Source organism: Cricetulus griseus, chromosome 2 (genome assembly GCF_003668045.3).
Source record: "Cricetulus griseus strain 17A/GY chromosome 2, alternate assembly CriGri-PICRH-1.0, whole genome shotgun sequence".
NCBI lineage: Eukaryota > Metazoa > Chordata > Mammalia > Rodentia > Cricetidae > Cricetulus > Cricetulus griseus.
This window is the reverse complement of record NC_048595.1, coordinates 30,164,677-30,183,691: the sequence shown is the minus strand read 5'-3', so window position 1 is coordinate 30,183,691 and position 19,015 is coordinate 30,164,677. Positions and strand designations below refer to the sequence as shown.

At 43.9% G+C, this 19,015-nt stretch overlaps 1 protein-coding gene across 1 annotated transcript in view; it reads right to left on the bottom strand.

Annotated features, from left to right (window-relative positions):
- LOC113831774 (palmitoyl-protein thioesterase 1-like) overlaps positions 1-19,015 on the bottom strand; it is a 29,045-nt gene that overhangs the window by 1,050 nt on the left and 8,980 nt on the right. The window contains exons 2-4 of the mRNA XM_027398979.2: positions 3,295-3,392; positions 2,502-2,617; positions 1,317-1,391 (exon numbers count right to left, since the gene is read on the bottom strand). Coding sequence (XP_027254780.1) covers positions 1,317-1,391; positions 2,502-2,617; positions 3,295-3,303 — 200 coding nt within the window. The 5' untranslated portion in view covers positions 3,304-3,392. The remainder of the gene's footprint in view (positions 1-1,316; positions 1,392-2,501; positions 2,618-3,294; positions 3,393-19,015) is intronic.

The following is a 19,015-nucleotide window of genomic DNA, read 5'->3' as shown; positions in this document are numbered from 1 at the left end:
TCTGTTACTCTCTGCTTTTGTATATATTTATCATTTTCCCACAAAAAGTTAAAGTAAACAAGATTAATATATATACAGAAGACTTCTGAATGCGTCCAGCCCTGTCACCATCTTGAACTTCAGACAAGAATTTTCAGTGGCCTGAAATACAACTTTCAAACTGAGCTTACAAATTAAGTCTACATCCTGTCTTTCCACACCATAGTCAAACTGCTTTCCTAAAGACACATGAATGTCCTTCCTCTGTTCCTCCCCAGTGGCTCCCTGTGTCTGTAAATGACAATACTATTCAGTCAGTTGCTCAAACTGATAACTTGGAGAGATCTTCGACTCCTCTCTGTAGAGATGGTACAGCAGCTAAAGCCTGCCAAGCCTGATGACCTGAGTTCTGTACCTGAGAACCGTATGGAAGAAAGACAGAATTGACACCCTTAAAAAGCCCTCTACCTTCACAAGCACACCAGGGCACACGTGTGACAACACCCGATATATAAATAAATGTAATTAAAATAATATAAATGGCTAAAGAGATAGCTTAGCTGTGCCCTGCTCTTCCAGAGGACACAGTTAGGATCCCAACACCCACATCAGTTGCTTCACAGATGCCTGTACTCCAGCTTCAGGGGATCTGATGCCCTCTTCTGGCCTCTTCTGCCTCTGCAGACACATGCACACATACACTCTCCAACTACTACCTGCCACAAGGTTGGAACCTTCTCACCTCCATGAAATCCTGTCAGTAAGTTTGGAGAGACAGAGGTGGCCACCTAATGATTCTCCTGTGTCAAAGAGCTTTGCAATCCCAAGACATTTCCTGCTTCCTCATTAGTGGAAGCTGGTTTATTATATGATGCAGGAATCTGTTTGACAAGGGCAGTTGACTTCAAATACAATCAAACTGCCAAGTTTTTTCTTTAAGTGAGTGGGTGCTGGGTGTGATGGCACATGCTTATAGTTCCAGAACTCAGGCTGAGGCAGGAGTGTTGCTACAGTTTGAAGGCAGCCTGAGATACAAAGCAAGGCTTTATCTCACAGGAAAACAGAAATTCAAAGAATCAGGTGGATACAGGTTAGAAAAGAGAACAATGAGGCTAAAGAAGTGAAAGTGGGGACCTGGAGAGAAGAAATTGAGAGCTGAGGTTCATAAATTAGTTATGTTCCAGAAGTCTTCAGTTCAATTCCCAACACTAACTTGGCAGCTCACAACTGTAACTCCACTTCCAGAGAATTAGGCATTCTCTTAGACATACATGCAGAAAAAAGTCATGCACATAACATAATAAAAACAACTCTTTTAAAAAAAAAGGAGAACTTACCCTTTAAGTTTTCTTGCAGGAATTGAGATTATATCTTTCATGGTAGGTATTTGGCATTTTTCAGCCAACTCCTTCCTGGAGAAATCAAAGTTAGCTGTCAGCTCTGAATGTCTTATTGGAATGTATCAACAGTCACGGCATGGATTGAGCTATTTAATACACCATGGGTCCCCAAACCACAGAGTTACAGGATCTTCCTCCTCTAAGGAAGGACACAAATAGAAATCTTTCATAGAATATAAATCATGAGAGACTGTGGAGATAGCTCAGTCAGTGAAATGCTTGTCATGTCAGTGTGATCAACTGAGCCTGGATTACATGTTCCACCCTTAGAAAATAAACAAGAAAAAAAACGCAAAATGTCCAGGCACAGCAGTAATCTGATAATATCAGCTCTGAGGATGAGGAGACAGGAGGGTCTCTGGGGCTTCCCAATCAATCAGTCTAACTCAGTAGTAAGCTACAAGTCCATGTAGAGACTATTCTTATCATCATCATCATCATCATCAACATCATCATCATCATCATGTTATCCAACAAGCACACACTAAGTAAGTGAACATAATTCAAAAATTTTTAAAGTAAAGTAGAGGGCTGGAGAGATGGCTCAGTGGTTAAGAGTGTTTGCTGCTCTTGCAGAGGATCACATTAGGTTCCTAGCAACCAATCACCTATAACTCCGGCTTGAGATGATCTGATGCCCTCCTCTGGCTTCTGTGGCATTGCACACACATGTGCACATGCCCACGCCCACCCCACCCCCACTGCCACATGCACACATGATTGATATAAAATAAAATTTTTAAATTTTCTAAAATGGAAAGGTAGAGGAAGATACCCAACATAGAACTCTGACTTCCTCACTCATGTTGACATGTGTTACACACACAGAGGAACACTTTACACACAGAGAGAAAGAGAGAACAAATTAAGTCCACAAAGCTTCTCATGGGACATTTTAAGAATACTTTCTTTTCATCTCTGTGAGTTCGAGGCCAGCCTGGCCTCCAGCGTGAGTGCCAGGGTAGGCTCCAAAGCTACACAGAGAAACCCTGCCTCAAAAAAAAAATGAAATAAAAAAGAATACTTTCTTTTCATTGTTATGGGAGGATCCAAATCAATACAGTCAATTTATTGGACTAGAAGAAACATGTAGGTGCTACCATGGAATAGAAGGATACTTACATGATCTGGAGTCTCCTGGTGAATGTAACAGCGATGTAACCTTCATGCAGTTTAGGATCCTCAGCAAGAATCTGACACACTTCAGAACTGGCATTCAAGACCTTGTTCTCCATATCCTAAAACAGGTACAGTGAGAAATCAAGGCTGGGACTGTTGGTTACTGACATCTTCTCTAATAGATCTAATGGGGCAAAGATGTCAGTTGTGGAGGGGACAATTTCAATGAAAATGCACCCCCTAAGGCTCAGATATTTAAACACCTGGTCCCCAGTTGATGTGTTGCTCAGGAATGAAATGGGGAAATGCAGCCTTGCAGGAAGAAAGACATAACTGGAGTGGCTTTAAGGGCTCATAGCCTTGCCTCACATCCAAGTCGCTCTCCCTACTTTACGGTTGCCATGGAAGCTGTGCTCTCTCACCTTCCTTCTCCTGCTGCCATGTCTTTCTGCCATTATGAGCTTTTATCCCTTAGGAACCTTAAACCCATATATACTCTACATAAGTTGCTTTTCATCTTGGTGTTTTTTATCACAGCAACAGAAAAATGACTTACACAGGGTGAGACCCTCCTATCTCCATTAGAGTTCATGAGCATGATGGCATATGACTGTAATCCCAACCCTCAGGGGGCTGGTGCAAGAAGATCAAGTTCCAAGCCAGCCTGGGCTATATAGGGATGGAAAATCTTCCATCCCAAAATCAAACCAAACCATTGGGTATAAGTTTTGCAAGGCAAGTGTTCAGATAGCACTGACTATCAAGCCCCGCAGCAAACATTTAGCTGGCATCTTACCTGCATCATGTCCTTCCCAATCTCTAGAGGTACAATGTAAGTTCCAGGGAATGTCTTTTGAAGAAAATTTACGAAGTAATCTACGTTAATCAAGTCTCCTAACCAAACAAAAACAATGATGGAAATTCATGAATAAAACATCACTTTTAAAAGACTTATTTTTTATTTTGTGTGTATGTATGTTTTTTCCTATATGTATGTCTTGTACCCTTGTGTATAGTAACCACAGAGACCAGAAGAGGACCTCAAGTCCTCTGGAACTGGAGTTACAAACACTTGTAAGCTGCCATGTGGGTGCTGGGAACTAAACCCAGGTCCTCCAGTGCTCTTAACCACTGAGCCATCGACCCAACCCTGCCAAACAGAAAATTCTTAAATCCAACATCGAAACGCAATATAATACAAAGAGACATTAATTTGGTATTTAGATGCTGAAGAATATTTTAAAAGTCCTTCATTCTGGTAAATAAACCACTGTTTCTATAAGGGCATAAACATTGTATGCACAATGAAAGATCTGGAGGTCATAACATACAGCAGCCTGAAGTCTGAGCAGAGTGTTTGAGGCAGTATTTGTTGGCACTCATGGCAGCACAGCAGGTACAGTGCAAAATGCGTGTGTTTGGTGTTGAGAACAAAGGCTCCAGTGGAGTGGGAGATGCCAACCCTGACAGAACAACTCAGTTCACTTCACCCTCGATTTTGAATTAATTTTTGCTCATTGTGCATTCAGATTGCTGTTGCCATATCATTCTCAACCCCACAGTTAGTTACAACATCCCCATGGGGGTCTTGACCCATAGTAAAAGAAACTGGAAACTAGTGGATGAGGTCAGCTTCCAGATAGAAGAGAATATTTGTGAGACATGTATCTGAGTTCAATGTCCAAAAGACATAAAGAATTCTTACATCTTAGTGAGACAAGTAGTACAATTAAGATATAATATGTGACCGGGAAGTGGAGGCACACGCCTTTAATCCCAGCACTCGGGAGGCAGAGGCAGGTAGATCTCTGTGAGTTCGAGGACAGCCTGGTCTACAAGTACTAGTTCCAGGACAGCCTCCAAAGCTACAGAGAAACCTTGTCTCGAAAAAATCAAAAAAAAAAAAAAGGAAAAAGAAACTAAATTATATGTGAGGCCTGGTGTAGTGGCACACGCCTTTAATTCTAGCACTGGGGAGGCAGAAGCAGGTGGATCTCTTGAATTCAAGGCCAGCTTGGTCTACAGAGTGAGTTCCAGGAAAGCAGGGGCTGCATACAGAAACCCTGTCTGGAAAAACAAACACACACACACACACACACACCAAAAAAGAAAGAAAAAATTGTGTCGGGAGATGGGGTAGACTGAAGAGATGGCTGAGTGGATAAGCTGTGTTCTACTTTTGCAGAGGACTCAAGTCCCAGCACTAAGGTTGGTGACTCAAAACCCCTGTAACTGAAACTATGGGTTCAACTACTTCTTCTGAGTTCTGTGGGTTCCTTCACATAAGACATTCACACAATTACATATACATAAATATATTTTTAAAGAATTTTTTAAGTTTTATTTTGTGTCTGTGAGTGTTTTGCCTCCATGGATGTGTGTGCACTGCCTGTGGGCCTGGTGCCTAAAGAGTCAAAAAGAGGGCACTGTTTCCTCTGGAGCTGGAGGCAAAAGCAATTCTAAGCTACCATGTGGGTGCTGGGAACCCCATCTGAGTCTTCTGCAAGAGCATGTGATACTCTTAACTACTCAGCCATGTTTTCAGCCCTAACTTAAAAAAATTAAAAATTCTAATAAAAAATTAAAAATTAATCTTGCATGGTGGTGGTTGTCTTCCCTCCAACATTCTGGAGGCAGAGGCCAGGAAGTCTCTTGGAGTTGAAGGCCAGCCTGATCTTCACATCAAGTTCCATGCCTATAATTAGACCCTCTTTCAAAATAAACTAATAGAGTTGGAGAAATGACTGAGCAATTAAGAGCACTGACTGCTTCTCCCAGCACCCATGTGGTAGCCTACAACTGTCCGTAATCATATAAGGGGATCAGATACATTGTTCCGGACTCTGTAGGTACTGCCTACACATGGTGCACAGACAAATATACAAGCAAAACATTCTTACACATAAAATAAAATAATCAGTAAATCTCAAAAACGTCAAAATAAATAAAATCATAAAAAAGGAAATGGAAAGATTTGTCTCCCAGAAGAGAGGAAGTGGCCAAGAGGAGCAGCAGTCTTTAATGAAATGTGAGATAAAACAACAATATTCTAATTCCTACCCAGACAGACTTTGAGGGCTTGGAGAAATAAGAACAACTGAGTCCTATTGGTGGAAATGTAACAATGCAAACCTGGTGGGAAAGTGTGGCAGTGCCTAAAAAGTAACTAAGCAATTACTCCTACCTTTATACCCAAGAGAAATGAAAGCACATATCAAGATAAAACCTCACACAAATTTTTACAATAGTGCTGTGGTAATAGCAAAAGGAAAAAACAAGGGAGATGTTCATTGCTGGATGAATAAACTGTGGTGTAGTCACACAATGGAATACTATTCACCCAGGAGTAGGAATGAAGAACTGAAGTGTGCTACAAGCAAGCACGTTCCGTAAAATTATCCACACAAAAGACAAATTATCTGATCCCTTCACCTGTTATGTGCAGAATGAGAAACTACACAGCATAGAGAATAGGCAGGAGGTGATCAGGAGTGAGAGGAGGGGAAGGAGACATTGACTTAACCCATATGGAGGTTTTCCTGGGTGCTGAAAGCTCTGAAACTAGAGGGCAGTTGTGGTGCCTCAGCTGGGGAACAGGCTCAATGACAATGAATTGTGCACTGAAAATGGTGGAGCTGATGTCACATGGATTTCCCCGCAGTAGAAACAGATAAAAGACACTTCCTGCATAGCTCTGTCTGTCAGCTGCTAACAGGCTGCAGAGGCCATGTGGGACTGGAGAAGTAGCCCCTCTGATAGAGTGTTTGCCCAGCATGCACCAGGCCCGGGGCAGGAGCCCATGACTGTACAAACTGGACAAGGGGAACACACTTGTGGTCCCTGAACTTGGATGGCAGAGGGAGGAGGATTAGAAGATCAAGGTTATTCTCGGCTACTTAGCACATTAATAAAAACAACAAAGGGGAGTCAGGTGTGGTGACACAAACTGTAATCGCATCACTCAGAAGACTGAAGCAGGAGAATTGCCAGGGCCAGGATGAGGGACATGAAGTGCCTGAGGCTCACACAAGCAAAGGCTACAATTGTGATAATAGGCTGTGGAAGATGGAAATTTCGAGTATGCACTGTATGTGGCATAAAATTGTGAGTCAGTGGAATTGAGGATTGTGAGCATTTGAGTGTTATGTGAGGTCTCGGGGAAAACTTGACGTGTGTGAGGCTGGAACATCACTGAAATAAGTTCAAAGAGAAGCAATGCGTGGCTCTTGGGGTATGTGAATACAATACAATGTATGACTCTTGGGAGATTGGGTGCATGTGTGAAAAACTGAAATGTCTGTGTACTCTGCTCCTCAACCAACAAATCGCAGTTGTGGCCTGACAGAGTGGCCTGGAGTGCTGTACAATTAGAGCTTAGAGAGCCTGCACCCCAAATGGACAGAGGATGAAATAGGAGTGTCTGCGTGACAAATAGTGAGCTGTCCCCTTGTCTGCTCAAACATCTACACAGAGGGCAAAATAAAGTGAGGACAGGTAACTTGCTAACTGTGGTGAAAGTGCCCACTCCTGGTAGTGTGCATTTCTCCTCATTAAGAATCAGCCTGCCAAAAAATGTAAATAAATAAATATTTAAATATTAAAAAAAAATTATCAGTCTGACATCAGTACTTTGATGACACATGCTTTTAATCCCAGCACTCAGGAGTCAGAGGCAGGTGGATCTCTGTGAGTTCAAGGCCAGCCTGGTTTACAGAGTGAGTTCCAGGACAGCCAGAGCTTCATAGAGGAACTCTGCCTCAAAACAAAGATCCAGCCTGCTGTGTTTCTGTCCACACTGTCTATTCCACTTTAACTCTAATGTCAGTCCTGCTCTGGTGAATTCTTTACCCCTGCACCACAAGCATTCCAGGACAGCACAGCTTTGCTCAGTGACATCCCGGGTGCTGGACACAGCAGCATCTATCTCACGTCCTATGTGAGCCTGGCTCTAGACCTGGGGCTGAAGCAGCCCATGCAAGAGCCGTCCCTGTTCACTGACTGAATTCCTCTCTGTGGTTTTCTTTTTTTCTGTGGTTTTCTTTAACCCAGTCCAAAAAGATCAGCCTCTAACTGCTTCTGTCAAGATGGACACAGGCCTTCATGTGGCTAAGTTCAATTATCAGTTCCCAGGCTGCTCCCGATGGACCTGTCTATCTTGTGGTTCATTGACCTACTGTCTTTCTTTGTGTTGGTGACGGTGATGAGGTTTTTGCTGTTGTTTTTGTTTGTTAGTTTTTGAGATAGGATATCATTCCAGAAGGTGCAGGAACTCACTAGAATCTCTGGATAATCCATCCTGGCCTTCAACTTGCAGCCATCTTCCTTCCTAGGTCTCCCCAGCCCTGGCCTGCAGGTATCAGCCATCACTTGTTTCCTTCTTCAGGGAACATTTTCTTCACTGGCTTCCAGGACACTGAGCTCTCCTGACCTCCTTCCACCCCTCATAATGTTCCCTCATGTCTCTCTCCTGGGCTGTTTCCTCATTGTCAACTCCACCTCCAGAATCTGAGGTGTCTCCACTCCTGGCACATTCACTGTTTGGTGAGCTTACCCCAGGACAAGACTTTAAATTCCAGCCAGAGGCCAATTTCTGGGAATTAAAGTCTCCATCCTTTAAAACACCCGGGTAACACCTGCCAAGTCTGTGAAAAGTGCATGAGATTCACTAAATGAAGCCTGGGTGTGCCATCACATGCCTGTGATCCCAGCAAGCCAGGGTGGGATAGGGAATCCTGATTAAAAGTCAGCCACAAAGGGCCCCTCACCCAGAAAAAATGAGCTGGGCACAGTAGCACACTTTTTGTGACCCCCACAACATGGAAAGTAGAAGGAAGACTCTCTTGGGGAAGCTGACCTCTCAATACCTGTAATCCCAACACTCAGAAGGTTGAGGGTAGGGTATCACTAGGGATTTGAGGCTAGTCTGGACTACATAGTGAGCTAAAAGAAAATGAGACCCTGTCTTAAAATAAAATATAAAACAAATGAAACAGCGAGAAAGAGAAAGGCAGAAAAGCCATAACTGGCTACATGTCAAGATCAAGGAAATCCTGGGCTACATGAGACATTGTCTCCAAATATCAAATTAATTAGGCATAGTAACACATGGCTGTAATCCCAGCACTTGGAAAGTAGAATCAAAAGAAACAGGATTTCAAGGGTATCTTTGGCTACCTAGAAAATTCTAGGTTACCATGTGTTAAATGTTTGTTTAAATTAAAGATAAAGAAGAAAAAGAGGCGGATGAGACATAAGACTAAGAGACATAGTAGACATATTAAGCAGTTTATTATAGGCCCAGCAGAGTAGGGAGCCTAAAGGAGAGGAGAAACCGGGTAAATGGCTGACCACCATGGCCGGTCGCCATAGAGAGAGAGAAGCAGAAGCAGACAGAGAAGAGGAGAAGAGTAGAGAGTAGAGAGAGGGTGTAGAGAGAGAGAGACATAAGTGGGCAGGGATCTGTCTTTTAAAGGGGTCCTCTGCATCTGTGTGCAGACTTAGTTCCCATGGAACCCTGGGCTGACCAGGGTACTGCCTGTTCCGCCAGGTAACAGGCAGGCCAGCATAATGCTTGAACCTTTCACCATGGACCATATGGAATTAAAGAAGCCAATACACAAGGCAGACATGTTTCTACAGTGGGTAAAGACGCCTGATGCCAAGCATAATGACCTGAGTTCAATTCCTGAGACCCACATAGGAGAAGGAGAGAAACGACTCCCAAACATTATCCTTAGACCTCCCCATGTGCTGACCTGTGCATTCTTGTGTAACAGGACATGTGAGCACACACACACACAAACACACACACACACACACACACACACACACACACACACTTTTAAAAGCCCAGTCTAACAAAAACAACAATAAAGATCCTTAAATTAAGTAGAGTCAGAAGTAGAATTCAACTAGAGTTTGTTTGTGACAGGGTCTGGCCCTGTGTGTCAGCATGGCTGGCCTTGAACTTACCACCCTCCTGCTTCTGCTCCCCAGTACTGGGATTCCTGGCTTGTGACAGTTTGTTTGGTTTAAAATAATAATTTCTCCTCTCTCTGTCTCTCTGTCTTTGTCTCTCTCTGTCTCTCTCTCTATCTCTGTCCCTGTCTCTCTGTCTCTACACACACACACACACACACACACACACACACACACACACACACAAGAAATACTCAATTGTTCTCATCCTATAAGCTGCTCCATCTTGATAAAACAACATCACTTTCTAATCATCCTCATCCAGTCCAAGTCCTTCCACTGTACTGAGAGCTCCAGCAGATGTGTCCTCCTCTCTTCCCATGCTCCTCTCCTGCTGCACTGATCTGGACATCACATGCTCAGCTCAGGTCCTTTATCTCTGCTGTTCCTTTGACCACACATCCATATGGCATCTTCCCTCATCCCCTTCAGATCTGCTCAGTTGTCACTCTCCAGCAGAGTCCTTTCCTAGCATTGCTCTCTACAAGCTCACACTCACACCTCCAGCTCCAGCTCCTTCCAGGCTCTCTGTCTGTCTCCACAGTGCTCATCACCATTGGACACTCTTCCTTATTTCTTTATAGTATGTTTCCCCACTGGAAAGTAAGTACCAGAAGGACAGAGAATTCAGTCTGTGTCATGCTCCAGTGTGGTCGTTCTGTGTGGTAACTGTATAAAGGACATGCAGGTAACTGCCAGATCTCTATACAGTGTGTGAAGGAATGAAAGCATGAGTGCGCTGCCCAGCTCTGATGGGACCAATGGCCTATCAGAAGCACCTTACTGGGTAATGTCATAACGGCTAGGATTTTAACAAAGACGGCATAAAATCCTAGCAGTGCACAGCTCTCCCGGAGTGCTCACCAAAGACACCTGGCTCCCTTCCTTCCAGTGTAGAGGGCCCCCAAATCCCAACACCTCAGGCCAGGCATGGACTGTGGAACCACTGTCCTCGCCCTTCCAGCTCTGGCTTGGCAGATGGGAACCCAGACAGGGAAAGGAAGAGAGTCTCTTGCCCTCTGCCCATCTACTCCTCACTCACCCATTGCATGATAGACCACCAGAGGGATCATTGGTGATTCTGACTCTGGGTCCTCATCCCCAAGCTCCCAGGTGTTGCAACACCAGGACAGAAGACAGACAGACAGGAGCCACCAGGAGCCAGGGAACACCATCTTAGCTCAGCGACACCAACAAATGTTTGTGTCCCTGGATGGCAATCAGGGTGTTTTTAGGGACCTAGGTAGCCACGCCCCTGGCAGGTGCCACAGACTGAGCAGTATCTGCTGCAAAACCATTGCTGACACATTTCTTCAGAGCTTGCCACAGACCAGAAGCTGCTCTTCTGCCCTTCAACCGATCTTATTTAATGATCCCACTATATGTGTAAAGTCATGGAGGTGACAATTACATGTCCTCAAGGAATTAAACTGTGCTCCTCTCTCGGCTGTGTCTTAAGTAGAGAGGAGCTGACCTCTTTGTCTTTCACAACCGTCTCACTTCCTTTGCAATGATTTTCCTCCCTTTTAGTTTGTACTCCCTCCAAGTAGAAGTACTAAAATTTTGCCCTCCGACCTCAGGACCCTTTCATTCAAAGTAATCCTTGCCATCAGGGCTGCTACACTGGCATCCATTTGGAACTTTCCTTTAAAAAGCTCCAGGCACTCCACTCGAGACAATCTATGTCCCTAATTCCCCTGAACACCTACACAACCTAGGTCTCACATTTTCCAGAAACCTCAGATGACCAAGATGTAGGTAAATGTTCCATCACATGAAGCCTAATCTCAACACTTCCCCACACCTACCCTCCCTCCCTATCTCTCTGTATGTCTCTCTCTCTCTCTCTCTCTCTCTCTCTCTCTCTCTCTCTCTCTCTTCTCTCTCTGTGTGTCGTGTGGTGTGTGTGTGTGTGTGTGTGTGTGTGTGTGTGTGTGAGGCTGACTCTGGCTGGCCTGAAACTGGCCATATAGAGAGGCTTGTCACAAACTCAGAGATTCACCTGCCTGAGTGCTTGGGTCACCACCACACCTGGCTTCTAAACTGACTCTTTAAAACAACTTTTATTCTGGCCACTCCTCAGCACAACACCTGGCTCCTTATCTTTGGACTCACAATGACTAATGTATTGTCCCCACAGCTGGGAACCATGCCCCTTTCCCATCTACCTCTGACAAGCAACCCACTGCCCAGCCAGCACCTCTTCCTAGACCCCACTAGCTGGACTACACACCACCCAGCCGTGGACTGGCTATCTCTCATTGTCTCTACCAGGCATCCTTCATAGAGTTCTGACAGCTGGATATTCCTCCTCAGTCTTACCACAAACTTTCTAGTCAGGAAAATTACCCACAGGCCTCTGACTGCTGGGTCTGCCTGTCTACCCAAACCTAAAATCCACAGTTTCCCTACTCTCCAGTCTGCCTGGGTCCCCCCAGTGAGATCCACCTAACCGACTTCTCCCCAGCGCATGCTCTGTCTCTGACTCCACAGATGCCTTAAACTTCCCCAACTTTCATTCCTTGTTCTCTTTGCACCCAAATCTGCAGGTCGTGGTCTTCCTACAGCTCGGTCACTCTGCTGCCATCATTCCCATCCCCACCCTGCCTGCGGATGAGGGGTCTTCCTCTGTGTGTCTATACCACATTGTGTTGACCCATACACTCTTTGGTAGACCTTGGATTCCATCCACCTCTGAGCTATTGTGAATAAAGCGGCTACAAATATGTTTATCCAAGTGCTTCTTCAACTCCTGCTTTCAATGCCTTTGAGCCCGCACCCAGAAGCAGAAGTGCTGAGTCATACAGTGATTCTATTTTTAAATTCTTTTACATTTAAATTTCATTTCAAGTGTATGGGTGCTTTGCCTGCATTATCTACGTGTACCATACAGGTGTCTGGTGCTCACAGAGGTCAGAATAAGAAGTTAGATCCCCTGGGCCTGAAGTTACAGATGGTTGTGTGCAGACAGGTGGGTGTTGAGAATCAAACCCAGGTCACTGGAAGAGCAGCCAGTGCTCTTAACCATTGAGCCATCTCTCTAGCTCTGTAATCCTATTTTTAACTTCTGAAGATAGCACCAGATTGTCTCCCATATTGTCTGTATCTTTTTACATCCTTACCTATGTTACACAAGACTGTAGTTTCTCCACATCCTCACCGCCAACACTTGATTTGTTTTGTTTAGTAGTAGCCTTTGTGAAATACTGTGGAATATGTGTCTCTGCCTCAGCTCTGAAACAAAACTTCAGCAACCATAGGAGACTAGGATGCTAGGAGAACCCTGCATCCCATACTTAGTCTGTGGCCCCAGTTTCTCACACAAATATTCTCAGACCTTTGTAATTTCTAGACTGATAGATGCAGACATAAGTATCTTTGGTCCTAATGAAATGACTCTTGATGGACTCAGTGTAAGGATTCAGGCACTGTGCTGGCCTGCCCCCGTCACCTTGCAGAATACACTCAGGCAGTACCCTGATGAGCCCAGGGTTCCATGGCTGCTACCTCACTATGTAGTCTGCACACAGGTGCAAAGGACCCTTTAAAAGAAAAACCCCAAACCACTTCCGCTCTCTTTCCCGATATTCTCCTGAAGGGGCAGACAGGATTTTTCCTGCCTCCCTTTTCTCTCTCTTCTTTCCCTCTCTCTCTCTCTCTCTGTCCCCTCTCTTTCTCTCCTTTCCCCCTCCCATCCCTTTCTAATAAAACTTTTCACTTAAGCTCTGTCTGCCTGGCATGTTCCTAACACTTAGGACATAGGAGATGGTCACCAAAAGACCAGACCACGATAGAAGCTTGGAACTTTCAGGCCCACCCTAATTATTTAAGAAGTGAAGACGGAGCCAGGCAGTGGTGGTGCACGCCTTTAGTCCAGCACTGGGGAGGCAGAGGCAGGTGGATCTCTGTGAGTTTGAGACCAGCCTGGTCTACAGAGCAAGTGCCAGGACAGCCTCCAAAGCCACAGAGAAACCCTGTCTCAAAAAACCAAAAAAAAAAAAAAAAAAAAAAAAAAGTGAAGACAGAGGAAATTGAGTTAATCATCAAAAATCCAAGAACTTTGGCTGAGGAGATAACTCAGTCTGGACTCAGACCTCCATTCAACCTTTAGCACTTCCGGAGAAAACCATAACAACTGGGAGTGGTGTGTTAGATTTGGGGATATAGACTAAAGACACAAAAGGCAAGAGACTAGAATCTGACCTCAAAGATGAGACTGTTCAAACAGCAAAGGGCACATACTCTCCCTCTGGAATGGAGATCCTGCAAAGGGAAGGTGAGGGGCTGAGGAATAAGGAAGTCAATGAAGCTGTCGGGCGATGTGTGCAGTGGACTCCTCTTCCTGGAATTGTTTGCTCAACTGAGACAGACTATCTTGGGAAATGGCTGTCTCAGTAAAGAGTCCTCTTTGTGGCTGAGGGATAACAGTTGGGCAAGGCCAGCTGTAACCTCATAGGAATTCTGATTTTACAGCAGAGGCACTCTGACATGGTGGTTTGTGCTTGTAAGCCCAGAAATAGGACAGTGGAGACAGAAAAATCCCTAGAGTTGATTGGCCAGCCACCTTAGCCTAATTGATGGTTCCCGATTCCCAATTAGAGACCTTGTCTTAAAAAACCAAGGTGGGTGCTTCTAAGGAATGATATCTGAGGTTGACCTCTAATCTTCACACACATGTACCTACACACATACATGCACTTATGTGCACACACACACACACACACACACACACACACACACACACACACACTACAAAAATTATAGATACCAAAAGATTCTGGAATGCTGTCGTGTGGAGTACCAAAGTATGGTGGACAAGGAGAGTTCATGCCGTGGGAGATTGGTGACCTTTCCCACATACTTTGTTTTCAGCATGTCTCCCTTGTGAGGTTTTTTGGGTTTTGTTGTTTTGTTTTGTTTTTGAGACAAGGTTTTTCTGTATAATCCTCAATGTCCTGGAACTCACTCTGTAGCTCAGGTTGGCTTTGAATTTAGAGATCCACCTGCCTCTGCCTCTCTCTGACGTGGATTTCTGAGTTTGCCTGCTAGATCAGCAGACAGGAAGGTGTGGTGAGTATATGAAAACAGTAAACAATGATAAATAGAAAATTCACAAACTTAGGAGACAGTTGATGCTTTTAGAACAAGTTCGCTTTTAGACGTACAATAAGTTGGGCCCTTTTTTTTTTTAACTTTTGAAACAGAGTCTCACTATGTAGATGACCTGGCAATCCTGGAACTCACTACATAGGCCAGGCTGAGCTCAGACTAGTGACAATTCTCCTGCTCCTGCTTCCCAAGTGCTAAGATTACAGACATGGACCCCCATGACCAGCTCTAAATTGTGTTTTAATTTTTAATATTTCTTTAACTGGTAACCTTTTTTAAAAGATTTATTTATTTATTATGCATACAGTGTTTTGCCTGCATGTATGCCTGCAGGCCAGAAGAGGGCACCAGATCTCATTACCATGTGGTTGCTGGGCATTGAATTTAGGACCTTTGGAAGAGCATGCAGTCAGTGCTCTTAACCCTGAGCCGTCTCTCCAGCCCAACTGTTAACTTTTGATAAATGACCTTGCAGGTGAAATTGTTTTAAGAGGAGAAAAATAGAAGCTCTGTGTTAGAATGGTCTAGGATGTGGTGGTACAGAAGATAGGGGATGAGGGAGAAGGGGAAGGGGAAAAGGGAAAGAGGGCAGGGTCATTTGTCCCTGAGGGACAAAGGACTGCCTCTGGATAGAAAAGAGACAGATGTGGCCCATAGGCAAATGATGGTTTATAAAGGTAAAATTGAAAACCCTGTGTTAGGACTGGTACACCTAGCCCGTTATTTGCCACAAGGAAAGAGAAAGACAACACTTGTGAGTTCCAAAGATTTTGTTTATTTGTTTGTTTTGTTTTTCAGGACAGGGATTCTCTGCATAACTCTGGCTGTTCTAGAACTAGTTCTATAGACCAGGAATGTGCCACTACCCCCTGGCCAAGGGCTCCAAAGATTTTAATAAATAACGACATGAGCAGGTCACTGATTGATAGGGCTACAGGACAAGGACTCGGGAGCCTTGTTTCTCCTGAAAGCCCCAAGCAGGAGCAACAGTGGGGTTTATAAGCACAAACATTTGTTCCCAAGTTACAATTACAGTTTTCACCAATCAGGTCTAGGTGGTGCAGCCTTGCTGGAGGAAGTGTGTCAAGCATTGCCCTACTTCCACTTTGAGCTCTCTGCTGTGTGCTTGTGTTTGAAGACATAATACCATTATGCTTGGTGGTTGTGGGCACCTTTAATCCCAGCACTTCGAAGGTGGAGGCAGGTGGACCTCTGTGAATTTGAGACCAGCATGGCATATACATCAAGGCCCAGGCCAGGCAGGGCTACATAATGAAAACTTGTCTCAAAGCAAACAAACAAACAAACAAACTCATGAAGATGCAGTTGCTCAGCTTCCTGTGCTAACTGCTGCTGTCGTGCCTTTCCCACCATTATGGACTCTCCCTCTAGAAGCACAAGCCCAAACAAACCCTTTCATCTTAAGTTGCCTTGGCCATGGTGTTTCACCACAGCAACAGAGAAGTAACTAATACAAGCCTCTAGTTTGTTTTTGTTTCTGTTTTGCCCCAGACAGGCAGAGTCTGATATGTTGTGCAGTCTGGCCCCTGACTCCTAGACCCAATGAATCCTCAGCTCAGATTCTGCAGTAGCTGCCCTATAAGTTCGCTTGACTGCATAAGACTCGGGTTATTATTATTATTATTGTAAAGGAGATGGTTTTCTTTTTGAGATGGAGCCTCACTGGCCAGCCTGGTATGCACAGAGATCTGCCAGCCTTTGCCTCCTGAGTGATGGTCTTAAAGGTGTGTGCCATCATGTCCTTCCAGGGAAATGAATGTTTAAGATCAGAGAAAGCATAGCATGTTTGTTGTTCTTGGGGAAACAATCAAATGCTAAGGACGTAATGGTGATAAGGAAATAAGAGGGACTAAATTAAAAATAAGTCCTGGGAGGAAAGATGAATTGAGACTCAAGGTCTTAGGTCATTCGTTTCAATAACCATAGGGATTTTTTTTTCTCCAGATGCTGGGGATCAAACCCAGCACACTATGAATGCTAAGTAAATTCTCTGCCACTGAGCTACACACCTAGCCTACCACAAAAAAAAAAAAAAAAAAAAAAAAAAAAAAAAAAAACACCCTGCCTCTTGTTGGTCCACCTGAGGGCAGAATCATCTGCCCTTCCTTATTAGTACTTTTTTTTTTTTTTTTTTTTAGGGAATGAATTTCTTTGCCCAGGGAACAACCAGGGCCTGCAATTGAGAGAGATGAGATGTCTATCACTAAGGTAACTACCATGTATCTGCTCCATTGTGGCATTTACAACTATACAGCCATCTCACTGTTATCGGAATGCCAAAGTGTGACTTCTTGGGAATTAGCAATAAAGTTGAGTTAACCAGTTACTTCAAAATAGAGAATAAATGAAAAATAAGTTTTCCTTCACTATGTTTATTTTTGTCCAGGGGATGCAGACTCTTAATTCTAGAAGAGATTTCAAGGCATATTCAGCCATGGTGATAGGTTTGGGTTTGCATGTTCTCTAATCCAATCCATTCAATTCTTTTTTTTTTTTTTAAGTGAGTGCTAAACTAAAGACTTCTGCCCTATAAGCTGGGACAGATGGTCCTATCCCTGAAGCTATGTGCACTAGTCACAGGACCACAAAAGAAGTCACTCTAATGGAGAACAGAGTCGGCAGATGAAAATTAACTAGATCCTTGTTAAAGTACTGGATCAAGCTTTCTCGAAAGGTCAGATTTCAAGTTTCAACAGAGCTCTGCCACTTTTCAGTCCTGTGAAATGATAAATTCTGTTTGTTTACTTATTGTTTGATTTAGTTTTTCTTACTTTTTTTAAATCTGTGTATACATTAGAGAGGGGTACATCCATGCCACAGCACTCACATTCGTGTGGGGATTAGAAGACCACATATGGGAGTCGGTTCTCTCTTTCCACCATGTGAAATCTGGGGGTCAAATTCAGGTCATTAGATTTGGCAACAAGTACCTTTTAGACCCAATGAGCCACCTTGCTGGCGCAGTTTTATTTTATTTTATTTTATTTCTGTTTTGTTTGAGGTGGCCTATCACTATGTAGTCCAGGCTGGCCTAGAATTTGTGATACCCCTGTCGAAATTTTCTGAATCTAGGTTTACACAACCACACCCTGCTAATAAATTCTCTTTATTGATTGAGCCAGCTTGAGTTGGACTTTGCATTATTACAGCCAAAGGCATTGGAACTGAAGTACAGAGAAAGGGGTGGGTCGCAGTAAAGAGATGCTTAGCATACTCCAGGTCCCTGTGATCCTGTGCTAGGCAAACAATGGAGCAACCAAAGCTGAGTAAGTAGTCTTCAGTCTAGACTAGTGATTTTCAACCTTCCTAATACAGTTCCTCATGTAGTGGTAACTCCCCAGCCACAAATTTATTTTTGTTGCTACTTCATAACTCTATTTTTGCTACTGGTATAAATTGTAAAGTAACTATCTGAGTTTTCCGATGGCCTTAGCTGATCGCTGAGAAAGGGGTGCCGGCCCACAGACTGAGAAACTCTGGTCTAGACTCATTCTCCAGTACCTCTGCTCTCAGGCCCCTTGGGCCTTTTGCTCTTCCCAGGGGCATCAGCCCTCTTCTTCTGAACTGCATCTCTTGCCTTTGGGATCTGGAACCTTATTTTAGCCAATTTTGTTTTAAAATAGGTTATCTTCCTAACTTTCATTATCTTTGTCATTGTGTCAGTCAGGGAAAAATAAATAACACCCCCAGAAAGCTCAAACAGAAAAAATATTGCTTTCAGAGATATCAATGTTTTATAAAATTGAAAAGACCAAAGGACTGAAAGTCAGAAAAGTCCGCTGTTGCTCTGAGGTTTGACACCAGCTTTCAGAGAATTGATGATTCTGGGAATTGCAGTAATCACTATCTCTAGCAATAGCCATGTAGGCAACTGTAGAGAAACATGTGGCATGTGGAGGCCCCCAAAACCCTTTTGTCTTCTAGGCACAGTCCCCAAAACAATGGCATATGGCTTCTCTTTCTCATCACCGACTTCTCTCCTCTGTGGGACCTAATCCACACCCTACCCAAAAGGGATTAGAAAAATTCTTTTATTGAGTGATATGAGAGAACAGAGAATGTCTCAAATAGTGTGGATTGTCAATATACACTTAACGGTCCATTCACTAAAGGAATAAACCATCCATTGACTCCCCTACCCTGACCCCATGCTAAATTTTAATACAGTATCTTTCTCTATAGCATAAGTTGGCTTGGGACTCCAAGATCCACATGCTGGGATTATAGGTGTACAGTACTACACCTAATTTACATTTTATTTTATTTTATTTTTTTGAGTTATGGTCTCACTATGTAGCCACGGCTGGCCTGGAACTTATATAACAACCAGGCTGACCTTGTACTCACAGAAATCCTCCTGCCTCTGTCTTCCGGGTGTTGGGATTAAAAGCCTGCACCACCTGGCATGC